The sequence below is a fragment of the Otolemur garnettii genome, unplaced genomic scaffold (genome assembly GCF_000181295.1).
Source record: "Otolemur garnettii isolate 467f Iridium unplaced genomic scaffold, OtoGar3 scaffold00090, whole genome shotgun sequence".
Lineage (NCBI taxonomy): Eukaryota > Metazoa > Chordata > Mammalia > Primates > Galagidae > Otolemur > Otolemur garnettii.
The window spans coordinates 568,218-585,779 of NW_003852485.1; the positions used below are offsets into that span (position 1 = coordinate 568,218).

At 44.7% G+C, this 17,562-nt stretch overlaps 2 protein-coding genes across 2 annotated transcripts in view; both read left to right on the forward strand.

Moving 5' to 3' along the window:
* PSMD14 (proteasome 26S subunit, non-ATPase 14) overlaps positions 1–1,695 on the forward strand; it is a 94,711-nt gene extending 93,016 nt beyond the window's left edge. Inside the window, exon 12 of the mRNA XM_023516335.1 lies at positions 1,283–1,695. Within this exon, the coding sequence (XP_023372103.1) occupies positions 1,283–1,381 (99 nt within the window). The 3' untranslated portion in view covers positions 1,382–1,695. The remainder of the gene's footprint in view (positions 1–1,282) is intronic.
* Positions 1,696–6,145: 4,450 nt separating this feature from the next.
* Positions 6,146–15,893, forward strand: TBR1 (T-box, brain 1). Its single transcript, XM_003795137.3, has 6 exons — positions 6,146–7,153; positions 7,722–7,876; positions 8,235–8,356; positions 8,889–9,047; positions 10,207–10,268; positions 13,359–15,893. Exons 1-6 carry the CDS (start codon positions 6,462–6,464, stop codon positions 14,215–14,217), a joined length of 2,049 nt encoding a protein of 682 aa, XP_003795185.1. The 5' UTR covers positions 6,146–6,461; the 3' UTR covers positions 14,218–15,893.
* The last annotated feature ends 1,669 nt before the right edge of the window (positions 15,894–17,562 follow it).

Here is a 17,562-nt window from a genome sequence, read left to right on the forward strand (position 1 = left end):
AAGTAGATTTTATTTAACAGCAGCAAATAAAGGGCTAAATTGAAATAAAAGTGAAACTGAAAAATACATAATTGGCAAAGTTTAATAATCATCAGAATCATTTTTTAGAATGCAGTACGTACCTCACTGGTTTGGCCTACTGCATGACAAAAGCAAAACTGTCTGTAATGGCATCAGACCAATAGCTTGTTTTCCTGCCAGTCTATCTTAGCCTTTTTCATCTAAAATGGCCTATGGCTTATTTCTTTATATATATGTATATACTGTAATCTAGTCACTTGAAATTATTTGTAGCATGTTATATCCCTGTGTTGTTTAAAGAAACCAGCAAGTTGAAATTATGGTTTAGAAAAGCACAGACAAGAAATAATTCCAAATAAGAGCATTTGCTTAAAGTTAAGAGTCTCATGTATTTTAACAAAAACCATAAGAAAATAATGCTTTTAAGTTTTTTATTGCATAAAATATTTATCCTTTATTTCAGAGTTTTCAGATTTAGCTGAAACAGCTAAACATAAATTTAAGCATTTTAATTGAATTGCCTTTATTACAAGGCAGTTTTAAGCTTTGTGTTTTTACTCAGTCTATTTAAAAAATAGATTTGATCAAATTTGAGTTAAAGGATTATAATACCTATATAATTTTCTAGGATACATTATTTTCAAAATAGCTGCATGAACTATTCTTAACATTTTAGAATTGATCCAAATTGTATTTAATTTGTTCAACTATAGTGACTTTTGATTCAAGAGTATTTTTTGAATCATGTAAATCACCACTCTTGAAATATTAAAATTATGCAGAATTCTGATTTTTACCAAGATGAGGAAGTGATGAGAATTCACATTGAACTCTTGCTTATTAGTATGCCTGTTTTGAATTAAGTTCTCCCTCAGACATTCAAAATATGTGAATGGCAAAGAATACACCCATTTATTCAGGCATGCACACACACATAAGTGTGTGTAGTTTTTTAAGTAAGATGATTACAAAGTGTGTAGAATTCCTTGTTACTCTTTATAAAAATTTCTGATCTAGGGTCATAGCATTGATCATATAAATCAATCTTTCATTGTATAGCCTATTATTTTATTAGCTGCTTAAGTTTTCAACAGATTTAGAAATCCTAAAAATGTAACATTAGGAGGAAAGTTAAATATAAAATATATATAAATTTGGCTGGTTTTCTTTACCAATTTCATGAGCTACTAAAAAAATCTAAGTAACTACCAATAATAAGGTTTGTTTTTCTTTTTTCTTTCCTTATTTTTTTTTCTTTTAGGACCCCAAACGTCATTTGGAGGAACATGTGGATGTACTTATGACTTCAAATATTGTCCAGTGTTTAGCTGCTATGTTGGATACTGTTGTATTTAAATAAAGCAACGCAAAAAGCTATTAGTGATACTTTCGATGTATATTCCTCTGTTCCTAATGCTCAAAATCAAGGGACCTCTGAAGGTGTATTTGGTTAAATGTAAGACATCTGGCATCATTTGCAGCACTGTAACACCTTCGGTCTCAGTTGTGCAATTACTTCTGTTTCTTTAGTCAGGGTCTTTGCATATTCCAAAGTTGTGCAAGAATACATCAAAGTGGACAAATTTTGTTAAGATCTCATTTAATATTTGAAAAAATCAGTAGCACGAATATATTTTGATTGTTGCTTACAAAATAAAATACATTTACAATCTATGTCTCCTGAGGTCTTTTTGGTGGGGGGTGGAATTGGCAGAATAATACTTGACAGTGCTCTAAAAACCTGACACTAAGATATGTTTCCTTTCGCATTTTATTAAGGTCTTATAACACATAAAACATCAATGTGATAACAAAACTTCACAAATGCAAAGTGACTGCCATTAATCAATGGCTACCTCATTAGTGAGTAACCCAGAAAAGATGACATTTTATTACAAGCATTTGTCACAAGCTAAGATTGTATACTCAGTATCTTATTAACATTATACTTCAAGGATTTCAGAGGAATACATTTAAGAAGAGAAAGGGAGCGATTTTAATTTAGACTTTATCGTGTTTTTTAAAAGAGTACATTCCACCAACAGTTTTGAGACTGTGTAAGAAGGGGTTGCTGCACACACTCCTGGACCTCTGTCATAGATGGTATATACAACATCTTGAAGGCAAAATGAGAAAAGTCATCATAATATGAGTTTAATGTCGTGAACTTATAGGCAATGATTTTGTTACTACTTGTTCTTATCTTTCCCAAATTAACTTAGAAGTACCCAGTTTTTTGATAGAGGAAAAAGATTTTTAGCTAATGGCAGTTTCTGTAGATGACTTCAACCTTCACCCTATTTCTCACCTGATGTACCAAAGTAACTGACCTGTTAATACTCATGGTTCAGCACAATACTGGCTATACTAAAGGTGTGGAAACAGATTTTATTCCATTCTGCACCCTACCTTCTGAAAATACAGTGAAAATATTACTAAGGCTTTATTAAAGGAAAGTTTTACTGAGGGACTTAACAATTTAGACTTAATTTACTAGAAGTGTTATGAATGCTATGGGATACCAAATTATTGTCCTACTTGAGCAATTCTAGGTTCTTATTGGTTCCCTAATGAAGTTACTACAAACAAAGTAGAAATGGCTTAAATTTCCACTATATTTCATTTTGTTTGTTTGTTTGTTTGTTTTTGCCGTTTTTGGCCAGGTCTGGGTTTGAACCTGCCACCTCCAGCATATGGGATTGGCGCCCTACCCTTTTGAGCCACAGGTGCTGCTGACCTTTTTTTTTTTTTTTTTTTTTTTTGAATAAAAGGTATTCTGAGCATTTCTTGCTTGTTCTGTAGTTTTTTCTTTCAGATATAGTGGTAATATATTTTATGTAAGATATACAGTTTGACTTGAGATTACATCTAGCCATTTAACAATTAAAATACGTATTAGTAGAAATTAGCCTTTAGCCTGATTCAGACTTGTGTGCAGTCTTTTCTGATATGATTTTTTTCCTTTATCAGTTTCTATAATTTATTTCACAGATGATTATTCCAAATTTTTTTGTACAATATTCACTCTGAAGGTCTCGACTGTTTAAAGGGCTGTTCTCAATAATCAGATGGGAAGTTTTGGTTTTCTTTTTTCTTTCTTTCTTTTTTTTCCCCCTATGTAGTCTCTTGGAAATGCCCGGAGTGAGTAGTGTGACTAAAAAAGCTTTTAAACAGTGCCTGTCTTCTGATCTTATTTGATCACCTCACCTTTCTAAACTCCTCATAGCCATATACCACTACTTGGTTCACTTTTGAAGACATTTACAATTTCAGAACCTTGTCAAAGTCTTCCATAGCAAAACCCTACATTTTCTTCGTGGATTTGGAGTTGATCAAAATCAGGCTGCCTTTGGAGGAGAGCCTCGCTTCTATCTTGGAGTGTACAGCTATTTTAGCAATAACTTGATACCCTAGGCCCAGTTAGGCATTGACAAGGTGTGCTTAGTCACAAACTCAATAAGCTGTTTAAGAGTGTGTATGTGTGTGTGCAGCGCATCTTACTCATCCACTATGCAGAGGTAAAGCAGCTCTGGAAACCAAACTCCCGCTTGCAGAAATGTCCCTGCTTTTCTGACTAGTATGGGGGCACTGAAATCTCCAGCATCACTATTCTAAGTGTGATCTTTCTGGACCAATAGCATCTAGGTCTTGTGGAAGCTTGTTACATATGCAGAATCCAAGCCCCACCCCAGACCTACTGAATCGCAATCAAGATGTGGTTCCTTGGCAGTGTAAGGTTTGAGAAGCCCTGGTCTATGGAAGTATGGCTGACAGGTGTAGTGATAGTGAGGAAAGCCTTCAAGCCTTCGTTTTCCTTCTTTGGTGTATTTAAATTCAAAGCAGTCTACAGGAGAAGCACTGAATTCCATACTGATGATCCAAAGTGGGTCAGAGTGCACATTTATCTTCTAACTCAATTACTTAGAAACTGAGGAAGGTGCACTTCATCCCTTTTCTGCCCGTTTAACACTATAACATTTCATTTTAGTATTCTTAATTGTTTAAAAAGCCAGTTAAGAGTGCAATGGCAAAGCCTCAAAAAGAGCCCAGGTGCGGCCTCACCACCTCCCTACACACTCAAGGCTCTGTGTCCCACTGAGGACAGAGGAAGGTACCCTTGGAAGCTGAGGGAGACACATTCAAGGACAGTGAAGTTAATGATGGAAGAAGAGAAAACAAAAGTGGCCAAAATAGGTCAAAAAGTCTCTTGTGTTAACAAATGGCGGTAAAAGGTCAGGGACAGAAGAAAAACAAGCGTCAAGTGGCATCAGCTACTTTCCCCCCACGCCCTCTGCACTCCAACGCCCCAACAGCTACCCTGCTTGCTTATGAAGCTTTCTGGCAGGAGCGGAGGTTTGTTTTCAAAAGGAAAAATGGGTCTGGCTTTATTTTTCTCCCAGAAGATTGTCTAGGCTTGAGTGTGGGACAGCTGGTCATCAGCCTGTCCTGCCCAGGCCGCCGCGTGGGCCTTGCTTGTGGTGCCCTGCTGGAGGCCGCAGCTGGTGCCCTCTGCATCCAAGGCACCCAGCCGGCCTCGAGGGGCAGTCCGGGCTCAGCGGTGACCTCTCGGCCCACAAGGCGCCTGTCTGAAAATGCACCACCCACTACAGAGGTGATGTGAGTCCGGTTAACCCCACTCCGCCCACTTCCAGGAACACCCCACCCGCCCTACGTCTCCAGCGCTGCTCTCCGCCGGGGTGCTGCCCTGGCCCGGGAAGTCAGTGGCTCTACTGCTTCGAGGTGCCCAGGTGTGTGCCCCCAGAATCTGCACTGACGCGGCTCAGTTTCCCCCGCGGAGCCCGCCTGCGGGTGGGCCAGCAAGCAGGGCCGAGCTGAGCTCCCGCGCTGCGCTCCTCCCCATTCCCGCGCGGCTCGGCGTCCCGGAGGAAAGCCGCGGGAGGGCAGGTTGGCAAGCGCTGCACTGCGGGAGGCAGCTTTGGGCAGATAAAGCCTCTGCAGCTTTTGGTTCCAGGCCGAGGACTGGGCTTCTCTGTAGAGCTGGTACTGGGAGATCTCATCCCTACAGCTTAGGGTTGCTTTAGGCCTCCTGCTATTTATATGTATGCCAACATTCTTTAAAATTGATTATTTTCTTTATTCCTCCTTAAATTCTTCTTCCTTTCAAAATTACTGGCACTGATTCTTTTTCTCCCCTCTAGATTATATAAACATTAAACACACACACACACACACACACACACACACACACACAGTCTTCAGCAGCGATTACTGTGTTGACACCACTTCCACTCTGTCTCCCCAGATCAGCGCTTCTGGCGAACCCATTTGCACAGGGACTCGGCCCTCTCTTTTCCTGGCGAGGCTTTTGAACCTGTCGGCAAGCCAGTACCTCTGAGAGAAGGAAGTGCGGGGGGAGGCGAAGGACACATTGCGCCTGCCCCCAGTTAGATGCTCTTCAGATAATCTGCAACCAAGTTCGTTGATAAAATATTTAGTAAAGACCCGGTAAACATCACTGCAAATACATTAAGGCACTTCAGCCTGACAGCTTATGATTATTTCAAAACTTAAAAAGGAGATCATAGATTGTCACCGTTTCTGTGCTCAACTAAGAAACCGAACCTTCCTGAGGTGGGTGGATTGGTGGGTGAGTTGCTGCCTTTTACCCCTTCTTCTCCCCCCCTCCTGCTTATCGCTGTGGCTCTCAGCAGCAGTGATTTATTTATTTGTGTGTAGTTAGAAAGGTGGGGGTGAGGGGCACCGAGGACACGCAGGACCTGTTCACAAGCACCAGCTCAGGTGTTGTGTGCTTCTGTATTAACTGGAAAAGACAGACTCTGGAACTTTTACAGGGCGAGAAGAGGCCACCGGCTCGCGCTTTGTATACTTTGCACTTGAAATCGTTACATTCAACTGAATATTTGGCTCATTCAGATCCGAAAAGTCTCCTAGCATCGTTGAATTCCCTCCTCCGCCTCTCCGCTCTAAAGAGGGGAAGGGGGGGGGGAAGGTAGGAAATGTTTAGTAAATTGCACATCGTTGAATCTTCCTAAAGCAGTGGTCACAAAGCTTAAAGGTGACACAACAGTGCTCACGTAAACCAACACACATTCCCCACCCCCCAAGCCAACAATAAAATCATCCCCTTCAGTTTGCCATGATCGTCGCGACCAGGAGCCAGGTGATTATCCTAATTAATGTCTATCTAATTAAATTACTGTCAGCAGTTAACCAATGGCAGGAGCCGTTTCATCGGCTGCACAAGCAGCAAGATCAAAAGTGAGCCTTTTCTGATTGCTGCATAGTGTCAATTGGCCAATCTCTTCTCCCAGGGAAAAAAAAAGTAAATCAAACCTTTGAGAAGCATTTGCTGGTTGAAGTGCTTTCTGTCTAGTGAGGGGGTCTGTGGATTTCTAGTTTATGATAAATAGGACTTTAAAACCCAGGGACAGGAGGGCGAGTGTTCAGGTTCTAGAGCTATGCAGCTGGAGCACTGCCTTTCTCCTTCTATCATGCTCTCCAAGAAATTTCTCAATGTGAGCAGCAGCTACCCACATTCAGGCGGATCCGAGCTTGTCTTGCACGATCATCCCATTATCTCGACCACTGACAACCTGGAGAGAAGTTCACCTTTGAAAAAAATTACCAGGGGGATGACGAATCAGTCAGATACAGACAATTTTCCTGACTCCAAGGACTCACCAGGGGACGTCCAGAGAAGTAAACTCTCTCCTGTCTTGGACGGGGTCTCTGAGCTTCGTCACAGTTTCGATGGCTCTGCTGCAGATCGCTACCTCCTCTCTCAGTCCAGCCAGCCACAGTCTGCGGCCACTGCTCCCAGTGCCATGTTCCCGTACCCCGGCCAGCACGGACCCGCGCATCCCGCCTTCTCCATCGGCAGCCCGAGCCGCTACATGGCCCACCACCCGGTCATCACCAACGGAGCCTACAACAGCCTCCTGTCCAACTCCTCACCGCAGGGCTACCCCACGGCCGGCTACCCCTATCCACAGCAGTACGGCCACTCCTACCAAGGAGCCCCGTTCTACCAATTCTCCTCCACCCAGCCGGGGCTGGTGCCGGGCAAAGCGCAGGTGTACCTGTGCAACAGGCCCCTTTGGCTGAAATTTCACCGGCACCAAACGGAGATGATCATCACCAAACAGGGAAGGTAATACTACATTGTTGGCTGCCGCTGGTCCAGGCGAGATCCAGGGGCAAGCGCACCCAGGTTGTGATCGCCATGGCAGCGAAGATTTGGGGTCGGGAGCGGAGCGGAAGGCACTCTGGTGCGCCCTAGGGTTGGCTGGTTTTGGAAAAGGGGAAAGTGGAAGGGATGACCACCACGGTGATGTTGGTGGGGGGAACTCCGCTCTTGGAACGTGGTTGGAGAGCCTGTCAGTGGCCAGAGGAAGGCGAGAAAAGGAGAGCCCCGGCCAGCGGCAGAGAGATAGGAGGGACGCTTCAACGCCGGCATGCACGGACAGGTGGAGGTGCAGGTCCCAACCTCGCTCTCCACCTGAGCAGTGATACCTGCAGCTCTTCCGCCTCTCTCCCAGGCTTGGGTTTTACTTCTTTTCCTCTCCCACCACCCCTTTACTAACCCAGCAAACATTCAATCATATACGCTGCAAGTACAAGTTTTGCTTTGCTATCTGGCGCCCCGCTTCTTGCATTTAATCTTTAACATTTATGTTTCTTTTTTCCTTGTTTTCTCCCCCACCCCTTAATTTAAATAGGCGCATGTTTCCTTTTTTAAGTTTTAACATTTCTGGTCTCGATCCCACGGCTCATTACAATATTTTTGTGGATGTGATTTTGGCGGATCCCAATCACTGGAGGTTTCAAGGAGGCAAATGGGTTCCTTGCGGCAAAGCGGACACCAATGTGCAAGGCAAGTCCTTCCAATTAACACATTTTCTTGACACTTATTTAGGTGAGAATGATTAATTAAAGCCTTTGTGGACTGGCTCGAGCGACTTTTAAAACGATCGGCCAATGACTTCTAAAAGGAAACGAGGGGACAAGGGGACAGACTGAGCAGTGAGAAGGGGGAGGATTATGCAAAATCTATTTTAATCACATCACCCCCAGTTAATAGGAAGAAAGAACGGCCTAAAAAAGCCCCAGTTAATGGGCCTCACAGTGGAGTAAGGTGTATGTGTGTGTGTGTGTGTGTGTGTCCTATTTGATGAGGAGTTGGGACTGGGTAGTGCCCCCGGCATATGTAAACAACGTCTTTCTTTCTCTAGGAAATCGGGTCTATATGCATCCGGATTCCCCCAACACTGGGGCTCACTGGATGCGCCAAGAAATCTCTTTTGGAAAATTAAAACTTACGAACAACAAAGGAGCTTCAAACAACAATGGGCAGGTCAGTGGCTCAAGAGCTCTTGCGCTCGCGCTCTCTCTACCACCCCTTCCTCCCTAGCATCCAGTTGGGCAATTTAAAGCAGCTTTCGAAACTGAATACGTTTCTTTGCTTCATTAAAAGGATTTCAAAAATTCTATTTCCATCTCCCAAATTTATATTAAATCTATAAAGTTGGGCTCCTTGACACCACCTCCCCTCGGCCCAAATTTGGAGTTCTCGACCTTTCCAAGTACAAATACTGTTTGATCTTGAGAAGGAACTCCACGAGATCTGCAGGTTGTGAAAAATCTTTGTTCCTCCTCCTTAAAGGAGAACTAGGAGAAGGGCCCTGAGGATCGGGCAGTCGGGTTGCGCTTCCCTCCGGTGCCCTAGCCATCCGGTCACCCAGGCGAGTCCCGCAGTGGGTTAGCCCAGCCGGCGGGCTCCAGCCTGCCTCGGCCCGCCCGCGGCGCGCATCCGGGCGCACACAGCCACGCGGACAGCTACCGTGTTAACACGCCGCCCGGCTCTCTCCTTTCTCTCCGCCGGACAGATGGTGGTTTTACAGTCCTTGCACAAGTACCAGCCCCGCCTGCATGTGGTAGAAGTGAACGAGGACGGTACGGAGGACACCAGCCAGCCGGGCCGCGTGCAGACATTCACTTTCCCGGAGACTCAGTTTATCGCCGTCACCGCCTATCAGAACACTGATGTAAGGAGACCTCCGGGTTGGGCTCGCGGCAGACGGCTCAGACACCTCTCTCACCTGTCAGCATCCCCCTGGCCATCCAGGGCTGGAGCACTAGCAGCACCAACAGCTCTAACATCAGCAACAGCTGGCTCCGCTGCGCGTTTGAGGCACAAGGCTAGGGGCCTGCTGGGCACCCTCCCTAAATACCAAGCCAGTGGGAAAATGATTGTAATTTGTCTTACTCTCGAGTCACCGGGCCACCTTAGAAGAGGCCAGAATTTATAGGTCCTCTTCTTTTGAGAGTTTCAATTTGGTCCTCAAACTAGAACAGATTAAAATCTGTTTTTTTTTTTTTTAAGTCTCTCTTTCCTTTAGAAAACAAGCAGATTTCCCCCTGCATTATCCTTGGCAAGCTTTAGCATCTAAAAAAAAATTTTTTTTTTAAACCTCAGAACTGATGGCTGAAATGAACAAACATCACTGTTCCGTGAGAGCAAAAGAACATATATATTATTATGTAAAAACCACGATGCATCAAATTACTGAGGGCTACGGATTGAGTTTTCTATGGATTGAGTTTTCTAGCCCTTGAACCTCTTCAGTATTTGCAAGTTTGCAAAAACTGATTTTAGTGGCTGATTTGACTACTCGAAGTAACAGGGGTTTTTTGGGATGTGTGTGTGTTTGTTGTTTACTTAAATGAAAATATCAGAAAGAAAACATTATTTAAAAATCAAACTTGATTTTAAGATGCAACTTGCAGTTTCTCAAACTGTGAATTAGATGCAATCAATTTTTAAATATAATGAAATGATTAAAATAAGCAACATTTGGCGAATTCAAGTTGCCCTTAAAGATTTTTGTCTGAGTAAGTGTACTGTGGGTAATAAGTTTTTAAAAATGTGAGTTTTAAACAATTTAGAATACATAAGAGAGCTAATTGAAAGCAATCCTTTAGTTTTAGACATCATTAATTTAACCATGCTCCTCCTAACTTTCCTGATACTTTTCCTTTTTTTCTTTCCCTCCATTTCTTCAAATTTTTCAGTTAGGAAACCTTGGTATGTAATAAAATTGGAGGCCTTAAGCTCCTGTAAAAGTGGCAGAAGACATATTCTCAAACACCTAGTCTTCCTGTATGGAAGGTGAGATCACATTCATTCTTTTTTCTCTTTCCCAGATTACACAACTGAAAATAGATCATAATCCTTTTGCAAAGGGATTTCGGGATAATTATGACACGTAAGTAATTTTGTACCTTCCTTCTCAAATACCTGTAGTTTGTGGAATTGGGCTGTAGGTCAAAGGTGGATTATTATGTACTGGGCTTTTGGAAGCTAGAATGTGCGAAGACAAAGTTGTTTCTTTTTAAAAAAGAAATTGGCTTCCTGGTTACCTTGTGTCTTGATACTTTCTTGGTTTTGGTCAAAGGTTTCCTCCATGTATTTTTAGCTTTCCTGTGAATTACAAAGTTGTTGGCGAGCCTCTGGGGCTGGCTGGCTGGCTGGGGAAGCTGCCCTGGTTGCCGGGTGTGGGTGCTGTATGTGGCACTGCAGATGCTCAGCTCAGATTGTCTGTCTGAAACGGGCAATTCTGCCTGAAAGTGCATGTGGCTCTGGCAGTGGTTACAGTCTCCTTGGCATATGTGATTTTTATTTACCCATTTCCAAGTTTTGTGTAATAGCATTTCCTGTGCAAGTTTACCATGGACTGAATAAAAATTTGCAACCAACCACAGGCAAGTTCATGAGCAGAACCTCTGTTACAGTTAGGTCATTTCAGGCTTAAGGAAGGACTCAGATGCTGTTGCTTGTGTATTATTTATCTAATAAGCTTGAAAAGAAAAACATTCCCTCTTATCTTTTGCATCTAAGTATTAGTTAATTACATGTATTGGGTCCCTTTTCTTCAGGCCTCCCTTACCTGTCTTTATCTCCTTTCTATCAAAAGGCTATTCTGGTGGTGGTGGGGGGGAGTGACGATGAGTATGAACTGAATGTTTTCTGGGCTTATCCTGGCACTCTTATTCAGGGTCTAGTCATGGAGTCTAAGAGTTCAGATACTGTTGTATAGAAAAATCTGAGTCTAGATTGTGGGGGTCCTCCACTTTCTCTTTTTTAACCATAAAAGGGAAGGGTACATATATCTTAATTTCATGGTTTACCATGAGTATCTGAGATAGAGCTAAAAAGTTAAAGAAAGCTGTCTTTGAGTAGGAATAGATTAAATGTGTGGAGAAAGACAGATATCAATCTTCTCTCTTGATTTTATAACAAATTGAAAGGGGAATATTGATATTACTACTTATAGTCATCATATATATATTATACCCTTCAAAAGTAGTCCAAAGTAAGCAGGCCTCATCAATATGATTCCCTAGAATAAAAATGTGGCTATTCTAGTCCTCACAATCTAAAAAGGTGTGCCCAGCACAGTAGAAAGTGTGTGGCCCAAGAGACTGGAGATGTTGGAGGAGAGTCCTGTAGATTTTGAGCTTTTAATTCTGTTGTGAACATCTGTTCAAAAGCGTTTTATTTTGCACAAATCATTTCAGTAATCCCAAGTGGGTGGGACCTGGATGGGCATCTAAAGTGTATCTTTTGCAGACTGTTTTTTCTTTTTAAAATATTGTGGTGATAAACAGAGAAGATAGTTGCACCTTGCTAGTTATGTTCCCTTCCTGCCTCCCTCTACTTCTCTTATTTGAAACTAGAATTAAATTTCAGGAGGGAAATTTTGTGCACTAAACAGAATGAAGCTGAGCAGCCACAGCCTAACTCTCACCTGCCCCTCCTCCTCTGGCTGCCTTCTGTTTGAAAAGCTACTTCTCTCTGATCTTAAGTCACTGTACATTTTTCATAAAAGCACCTTTACCTACACACACACAATCTTAGTTTTTAGGAGACAGAGCAGATCTGAGTCATTTGTGATACTCCCTCTTTCCCCCTTTATGTTGGTTACTTGGGCATGGCTTAATTTTGGAGGAATAGGGAGAGGTGTAAGAGTTCAGGGGGTACCAGGAGTTTGCTTGGCCACTCACCAGGGAATCTCCTCCCCAGAGGATTAAGGCCTGACAAGACTGAGGCTCTCCTTCAAAACAGTCTGTTGACTAAAGATTAAAACATTTATGTGTGAGCTAAATAAAAAGGGAGGCATGTGTGTATGTGTATGAGAAAACACTTCTACCAATCTTCATCCAATCCTTGGTTTCCTGTCAATTCCAATGGGATTTTCTAGGCCCTGGGCCTAAAGTTAATCTTTGATTATTTTATCCAAGGTAATTCCCAACAACACAATCACTGCGGGTGATTGGGCAAGTTATTTCACTTCCCTTTGCCTCAGTTTTCTCATCGCTAAAGTGGGATAATAATAGTACCCAACTCAGAGGATTGTTGTGAGTTAAATAAGTTCCCATCTGTACAACCCCAGAGAAAATAGTGTCTGGCACATAGTCAAGTTCTATAAGGGTTAGCTATTGTTAGTGGTTCCTTGCTTGGAGCAGGTTGATAACTGTACTGGAAGTTTGCCCCAAAGTTTTTGCCAGTAATGGATCAAAAGATGGGGAGAGAAGGTCAGAGTAAAGAACATCTTTTCTTTGTAAAAAGACATTTTTGATTGATGACTACTGTTTCCAAATAGCAAATCTTGTTTGTATTAGTAGAGGTGGGGGGTAAAGGCTCACACAGGGGAAATGATAGCCATTTGATAGTCCAAATGATAGCCAAATGATAGTCCTGGAGGCTTCTAGCAGCAAATCCTTGGGTCTGAACACTGGGGTAGGCCAGTTTTTTATGATTATTATAAGGGATGCGGCAGTTGTTTCTTAAACTATCTAGAAAAAGGAGAGGAATCACCTTAACAATCATATGGACACAGGCGGTCTTCAAAGGGTGGGCACCTTGTTTAGTAATTTCTCTCAGCAACTCTGACTGCAGAGGAAAGGCCGGCTGGGCAAATAGCATGCCTTTGGGTAAACCTGCCTCAATGTCTTATATCTTGGAGAAGTGAGATGAGAGCCCCACGCTTGCTTGTGCCCCTCTGTGACCTCTGTACACTTGGCAAGAGAGAGGAAGTGAAGAGGGAAGCTATTCTCTTGATGTTCTGTGTATTGCTCAGGTCCCTTCATAAACAAATTGGCCCCTTTCTAATTCCACAGTTTATTTTGGAGAGGATACAGGTCTGTGGCCTTTTGCGGTCTCCATCTTGCAAGGCAAGCTACAGATGGAGGGTGTGGGGTGGGCGAAAGTGGAGGTGGCCTTCCCTTCTGCCCTCACCCCTTCAAGGGACCTTTGCGCCACCCCTCGGTTCTTTCTCTGTCTCCCTGCCCCGCAGGATCTACACTGGCTGCGACATGGACCGCCTGACCCCCTCGCCCAACGACTCACCCCGCTCCCAGATCGTGCCTGGGGCCCGCTATGCCATGGCCGGCTCTTTCCTGCAAGACCAGTTCGTGAGCAACTACGCCAAGGCCCGATTCCACCCGGGTGCGGGCGCGGGCCCGGGGCCGGGTACGGACCGCAGCGTGCCGCACACCAATGGGCTGCTGTCACCGCAGCAGGCCGAGGACCCCGGCGCGCCGTCGCCGCAGCGCTGGTTTGTGACGCCGGCCAACAACCGGCTGGACTTCGCGGCCTCGGCCTACGACACGGCCACGGACTTCGCAGGCAATGCGGCCACGCTGCTCTCCTACGCGGCGGCGGGCGTGAAGGCGCTGCCTCTGCAGGCAGCCGGCTGCACCGGCCGCCCGCTCGGCTACTACGCCGACCCGTCGGGCTGGGGCGCGCGCAGTCCCCCGCAGTACTGCGGCGCCAAGTCCGGCTCTGTGCTGCCCTGCTGGCCCAACAGCGCCGCGGCCGCCGCGCGCATGGCGGGCGCCAACCCCTACCTCGGCGAGGAGGCCGAGGGCCTGGCCGCTGAGCGCTCGCCGCTGCCGCCCGGCGCCGCCGAGGACGCCAAGCCCAAGGACCTGTCCGACTCCAGCTGGATCGAGACGCCCTCCTCCATCAAGTCCATCGACTCGAGCGACTCGGGGATTTACGAGCAGGCCAAGCGGAGGCGGATCTCGCCCGCCGACACGCCGGTGTCCGAGAGCTCATCCCCGCTCAAGAGCGAGGTGCTGGCCCAGCGGGACTGCGAGAAGAACTGCGCCAAGGACATAAGCGGCTACTATGGCTTCTACTCGCACAGCTAGGCCTCCCCTGCCCGCCCCGGCCCCATCGCGGGCCTGGACCCCCAGCCAGCCCCTCACAGCTCTTCCCCAGCTACTCCTCCCCAGATCCCACTTTGCACACCCCTTCATTTTATTTGACCCTCGATGACCGTCTGCAGCGAATACGTGCAGGTCTCAGAGTGTGATCTTAACCTTTTTTGCACAGCAGTCTCTGCAATTAGCACACCGACCTTCAACTTTGCTGTAAACCTTTTGGTTAGGCATTCCTACTCACTCCTTCTGTGAAGTTATCCTCCTAACACTCCTCCTCCCCCTCGTCTTTTTCTCACCTCCTCCTTCTCTTTCTTGTAATGACACTCTTCACCTTTAGGAGACCTGGGCAGTCCTGTCGGGCAGCAGCGATTCCGACCCGCCAAGTCTCGGCCTCCCCATTAACCCTAGGATGTTGACTCTAGAACCTGGACTCACCCAGCGCGTCCTTTCTTATCCCCGAGTGGATGGATGGATGGATGGTAGGGATGTTAATAATTTTAGTGGAACAAAGCCTGTGAAATGATTGTACATAGTGTTAATTTATTGTAACGAATGGCTAGTTTTTATTCTTATCGTCAAGGCACAAAACCAGTTCATGCTTAACCTTTTTTATCCCTTTCCTTTCCTTCCTTTTCTTTTCTTTTTTCTTCTCTCTCTCATTCTTTCTTAAATCTTTTTTGCTCTCTTTTTAAATTTTCTCGTGAGTTAATTAACAAATTCTAGAAGGCTCTAGAAACATGAAATACTCAGTAGTGGATGGGTTTCTCACTTCTCCTCAATTGGTTGCATGAAATAATAACTATGTGCCCTAGTGTGCACAAATTGCTAAGGAGAATCTGCCCAAACACCTGTAAAGGATAGGTGTCTGTTCATAGGCAAGTCGATTAAGTGGCATGATGCCTGCAAAGCAAAGTTAACTGGAGTTGTATGTTTTCCCCCCTTCCTTCTGAATAGAATAGCTCCATATCAGCAATATTATTTTGCCTTATTTGTTTTTCCCCAAAGTGCCAAATCCATTACTGGTCTGTGCAGGTGCCAAATATGCTGACAAACTGTTTCTGAATATCTTTTCAGTCCTCCTCCACCTTTCTATGCTGTAAATCTTTGTAATGAATACTCTATTAATGATATAGATGACTGAACTGTTGGTAACTATAGTGTAGTCTAGTGAAGATGAATTGTGTGAGTTGTATATTTTACTGCATTTTAGTTTTGAAAATGACTTCCCCACCACCTAGGAACAGCTGAAATTTGATATTCTTGGGAGAACACTAGCATTAATTCAAGTAAGGCTGATTTCCCCCTCCTCTAAGTCTTGTTATATTTGATAAGGAGCATTAATCCCCCTGGAAATAGATTAGTAGGATTTCTAATGTGTAGCAAAACTATACTTTTTTGTATTTTAAAATTAATGTGAAATATGCATCATACACAATATTCAATCTAGATTCCAGTCCACGGGGGGATTTTTCCTAATAGGAATTCAGGGTCTAAACGTGTGTATATTTTGGCTCTTCTGTAAATCTAATGTTGTGATTTTTATATTTGTTTCGTTTTGTCTGTGAACTGAATAATTTATACAAGTACACACTCCATTGAGAAACGTTTTGTTTTTTGCTCGTTTGTATCGTCTGTGTATAACAAGTAAAATAAACCTGGTAAAACACTAACAACGGTGTTTGAAAACAGTTTACAGTTTGAAAATAATTTATTATAGGTGATTACCTTTAAAGGTTTAGGAAAGACTAGCCCGTCTCCACTCCAATATGGGCAGTCTGTTTAATGGGAACCTCCCATTTCCCCCTTAAATTTGTTATATGGCACTACCAGAAATTATTTTCCTCTTATTATTGACAATTATTTAGTTTCCTAGGAGTCAAGTTTCACTTTTCTGCGCTGATTTCCCCCCACCCCAGGAAAATATACGCAGTCCTCATCATACTTATCTGATTCTCTGTGTAGTTGAAAATAATACGAACAGGAAAAGGAGGGTCTTTAAATAAGGCGTTAAGAATTTCTTTAAATTTCATAAAGGCGGGAGGCGTTGGGTGAGAGTAGAGTGTGATTTAAATGCATGTCAAGATAAGCTGTTGACCGCAGATTTCTAAAATTCTAGTCTTACATAGGAGGCCTTGTGGGTGAATGGCGAATCTGTAAATGCAAACACAGAACGGCCTACATTTCTCTAGTGGATGGTTTTAGAAGACTGGGCGGGGCTGTGATGAAGGCCCCGTAGAACAAACTTGTAGAAGGGTCGTTTTACCCGCTGAGCTTAATTACAGCTTGCTTTGAGGAGGTATCTGGGTGCACCACTCTGTCCTTTCTATAGTGGAATCCTTGTGCCAGTCCCCCCCAGGCCAGATCCCCATCTCTTGAAAGCTAATGTAGAAATACGGAATTCCATCCCAGGGCGCTGCCTCTCAGTTAAGGAGTCGCAGAGATCTGCCTTCACCTCGTGGAGAAGCGATTTTTGTACTTTTGTCTCCAAAGAGAGGTGATCCAGGAAAGAGGCAGAAAATGGTTCACCGTTCTCGCTTAGTTTGGGCTAGCCTCAGGTTACGGGACTAAATATACTACCACCTAGAGATTGTCCTGTGGCCCTATTGCAGTGTGACTGATATAAAGAGGCCTCAATTTTCCAATTAAAATGAAAATTGGAGGATCAAACTGACTTGCCTCCCCTGGACAATTCCGCCACTAGACGGCGTTCTGCGGAGTTTTGTCTACCACAGAGAAAAGCCACGACTGATTTTCCTTTGTGTTTCCTTCTCCCTTCCCACACCTAAGAACTAAACAAGAGGATGAAAAGTATAAAACACGGTGCATGTGTAGCGAGTGAAGTGCAGCAGTGCATCCATGCAATCCTCCACCGGCCCCGGGCCGTGCCCCTCGGACCCCGCCGCCCAGCCCACTCCCGCCGAGGAGGAGGCGCACGTGCGGCGGGAGGGCGCGGGCCGCGGAGCCCGGCCAGGCCCAGCCCGAGGGCGCGGGGCCCCGGGGGCCGCGCTGGGCTCTCAGACAGAGGCCTGGCCCCGCAGGTCGCCCTTGGGACGGGGGCACCGTGAGCTCAGGAGTCGGTGCCATGTGCGTAAACAAAGCTCTTAGAAGCCGAGGATAGATTTCACAGGAACGTAGTGCCTTGTACTGAAAGACGCGCTTTAGCTGCTATTAAGCGGTACTTAAAGAAATTGGGGAGGTCGTTTCCCTTTCAGCTCCGCCACCATCTGCTGTGTGGACTGAGTCAGCGTGAGGTAAATTTGCAGCTTCGCGCTCCTCTCGGAGGCAGTGTTCTTTCTTGTCCCTGTAAAACATGATCATTTCTCCTCGCTTCCA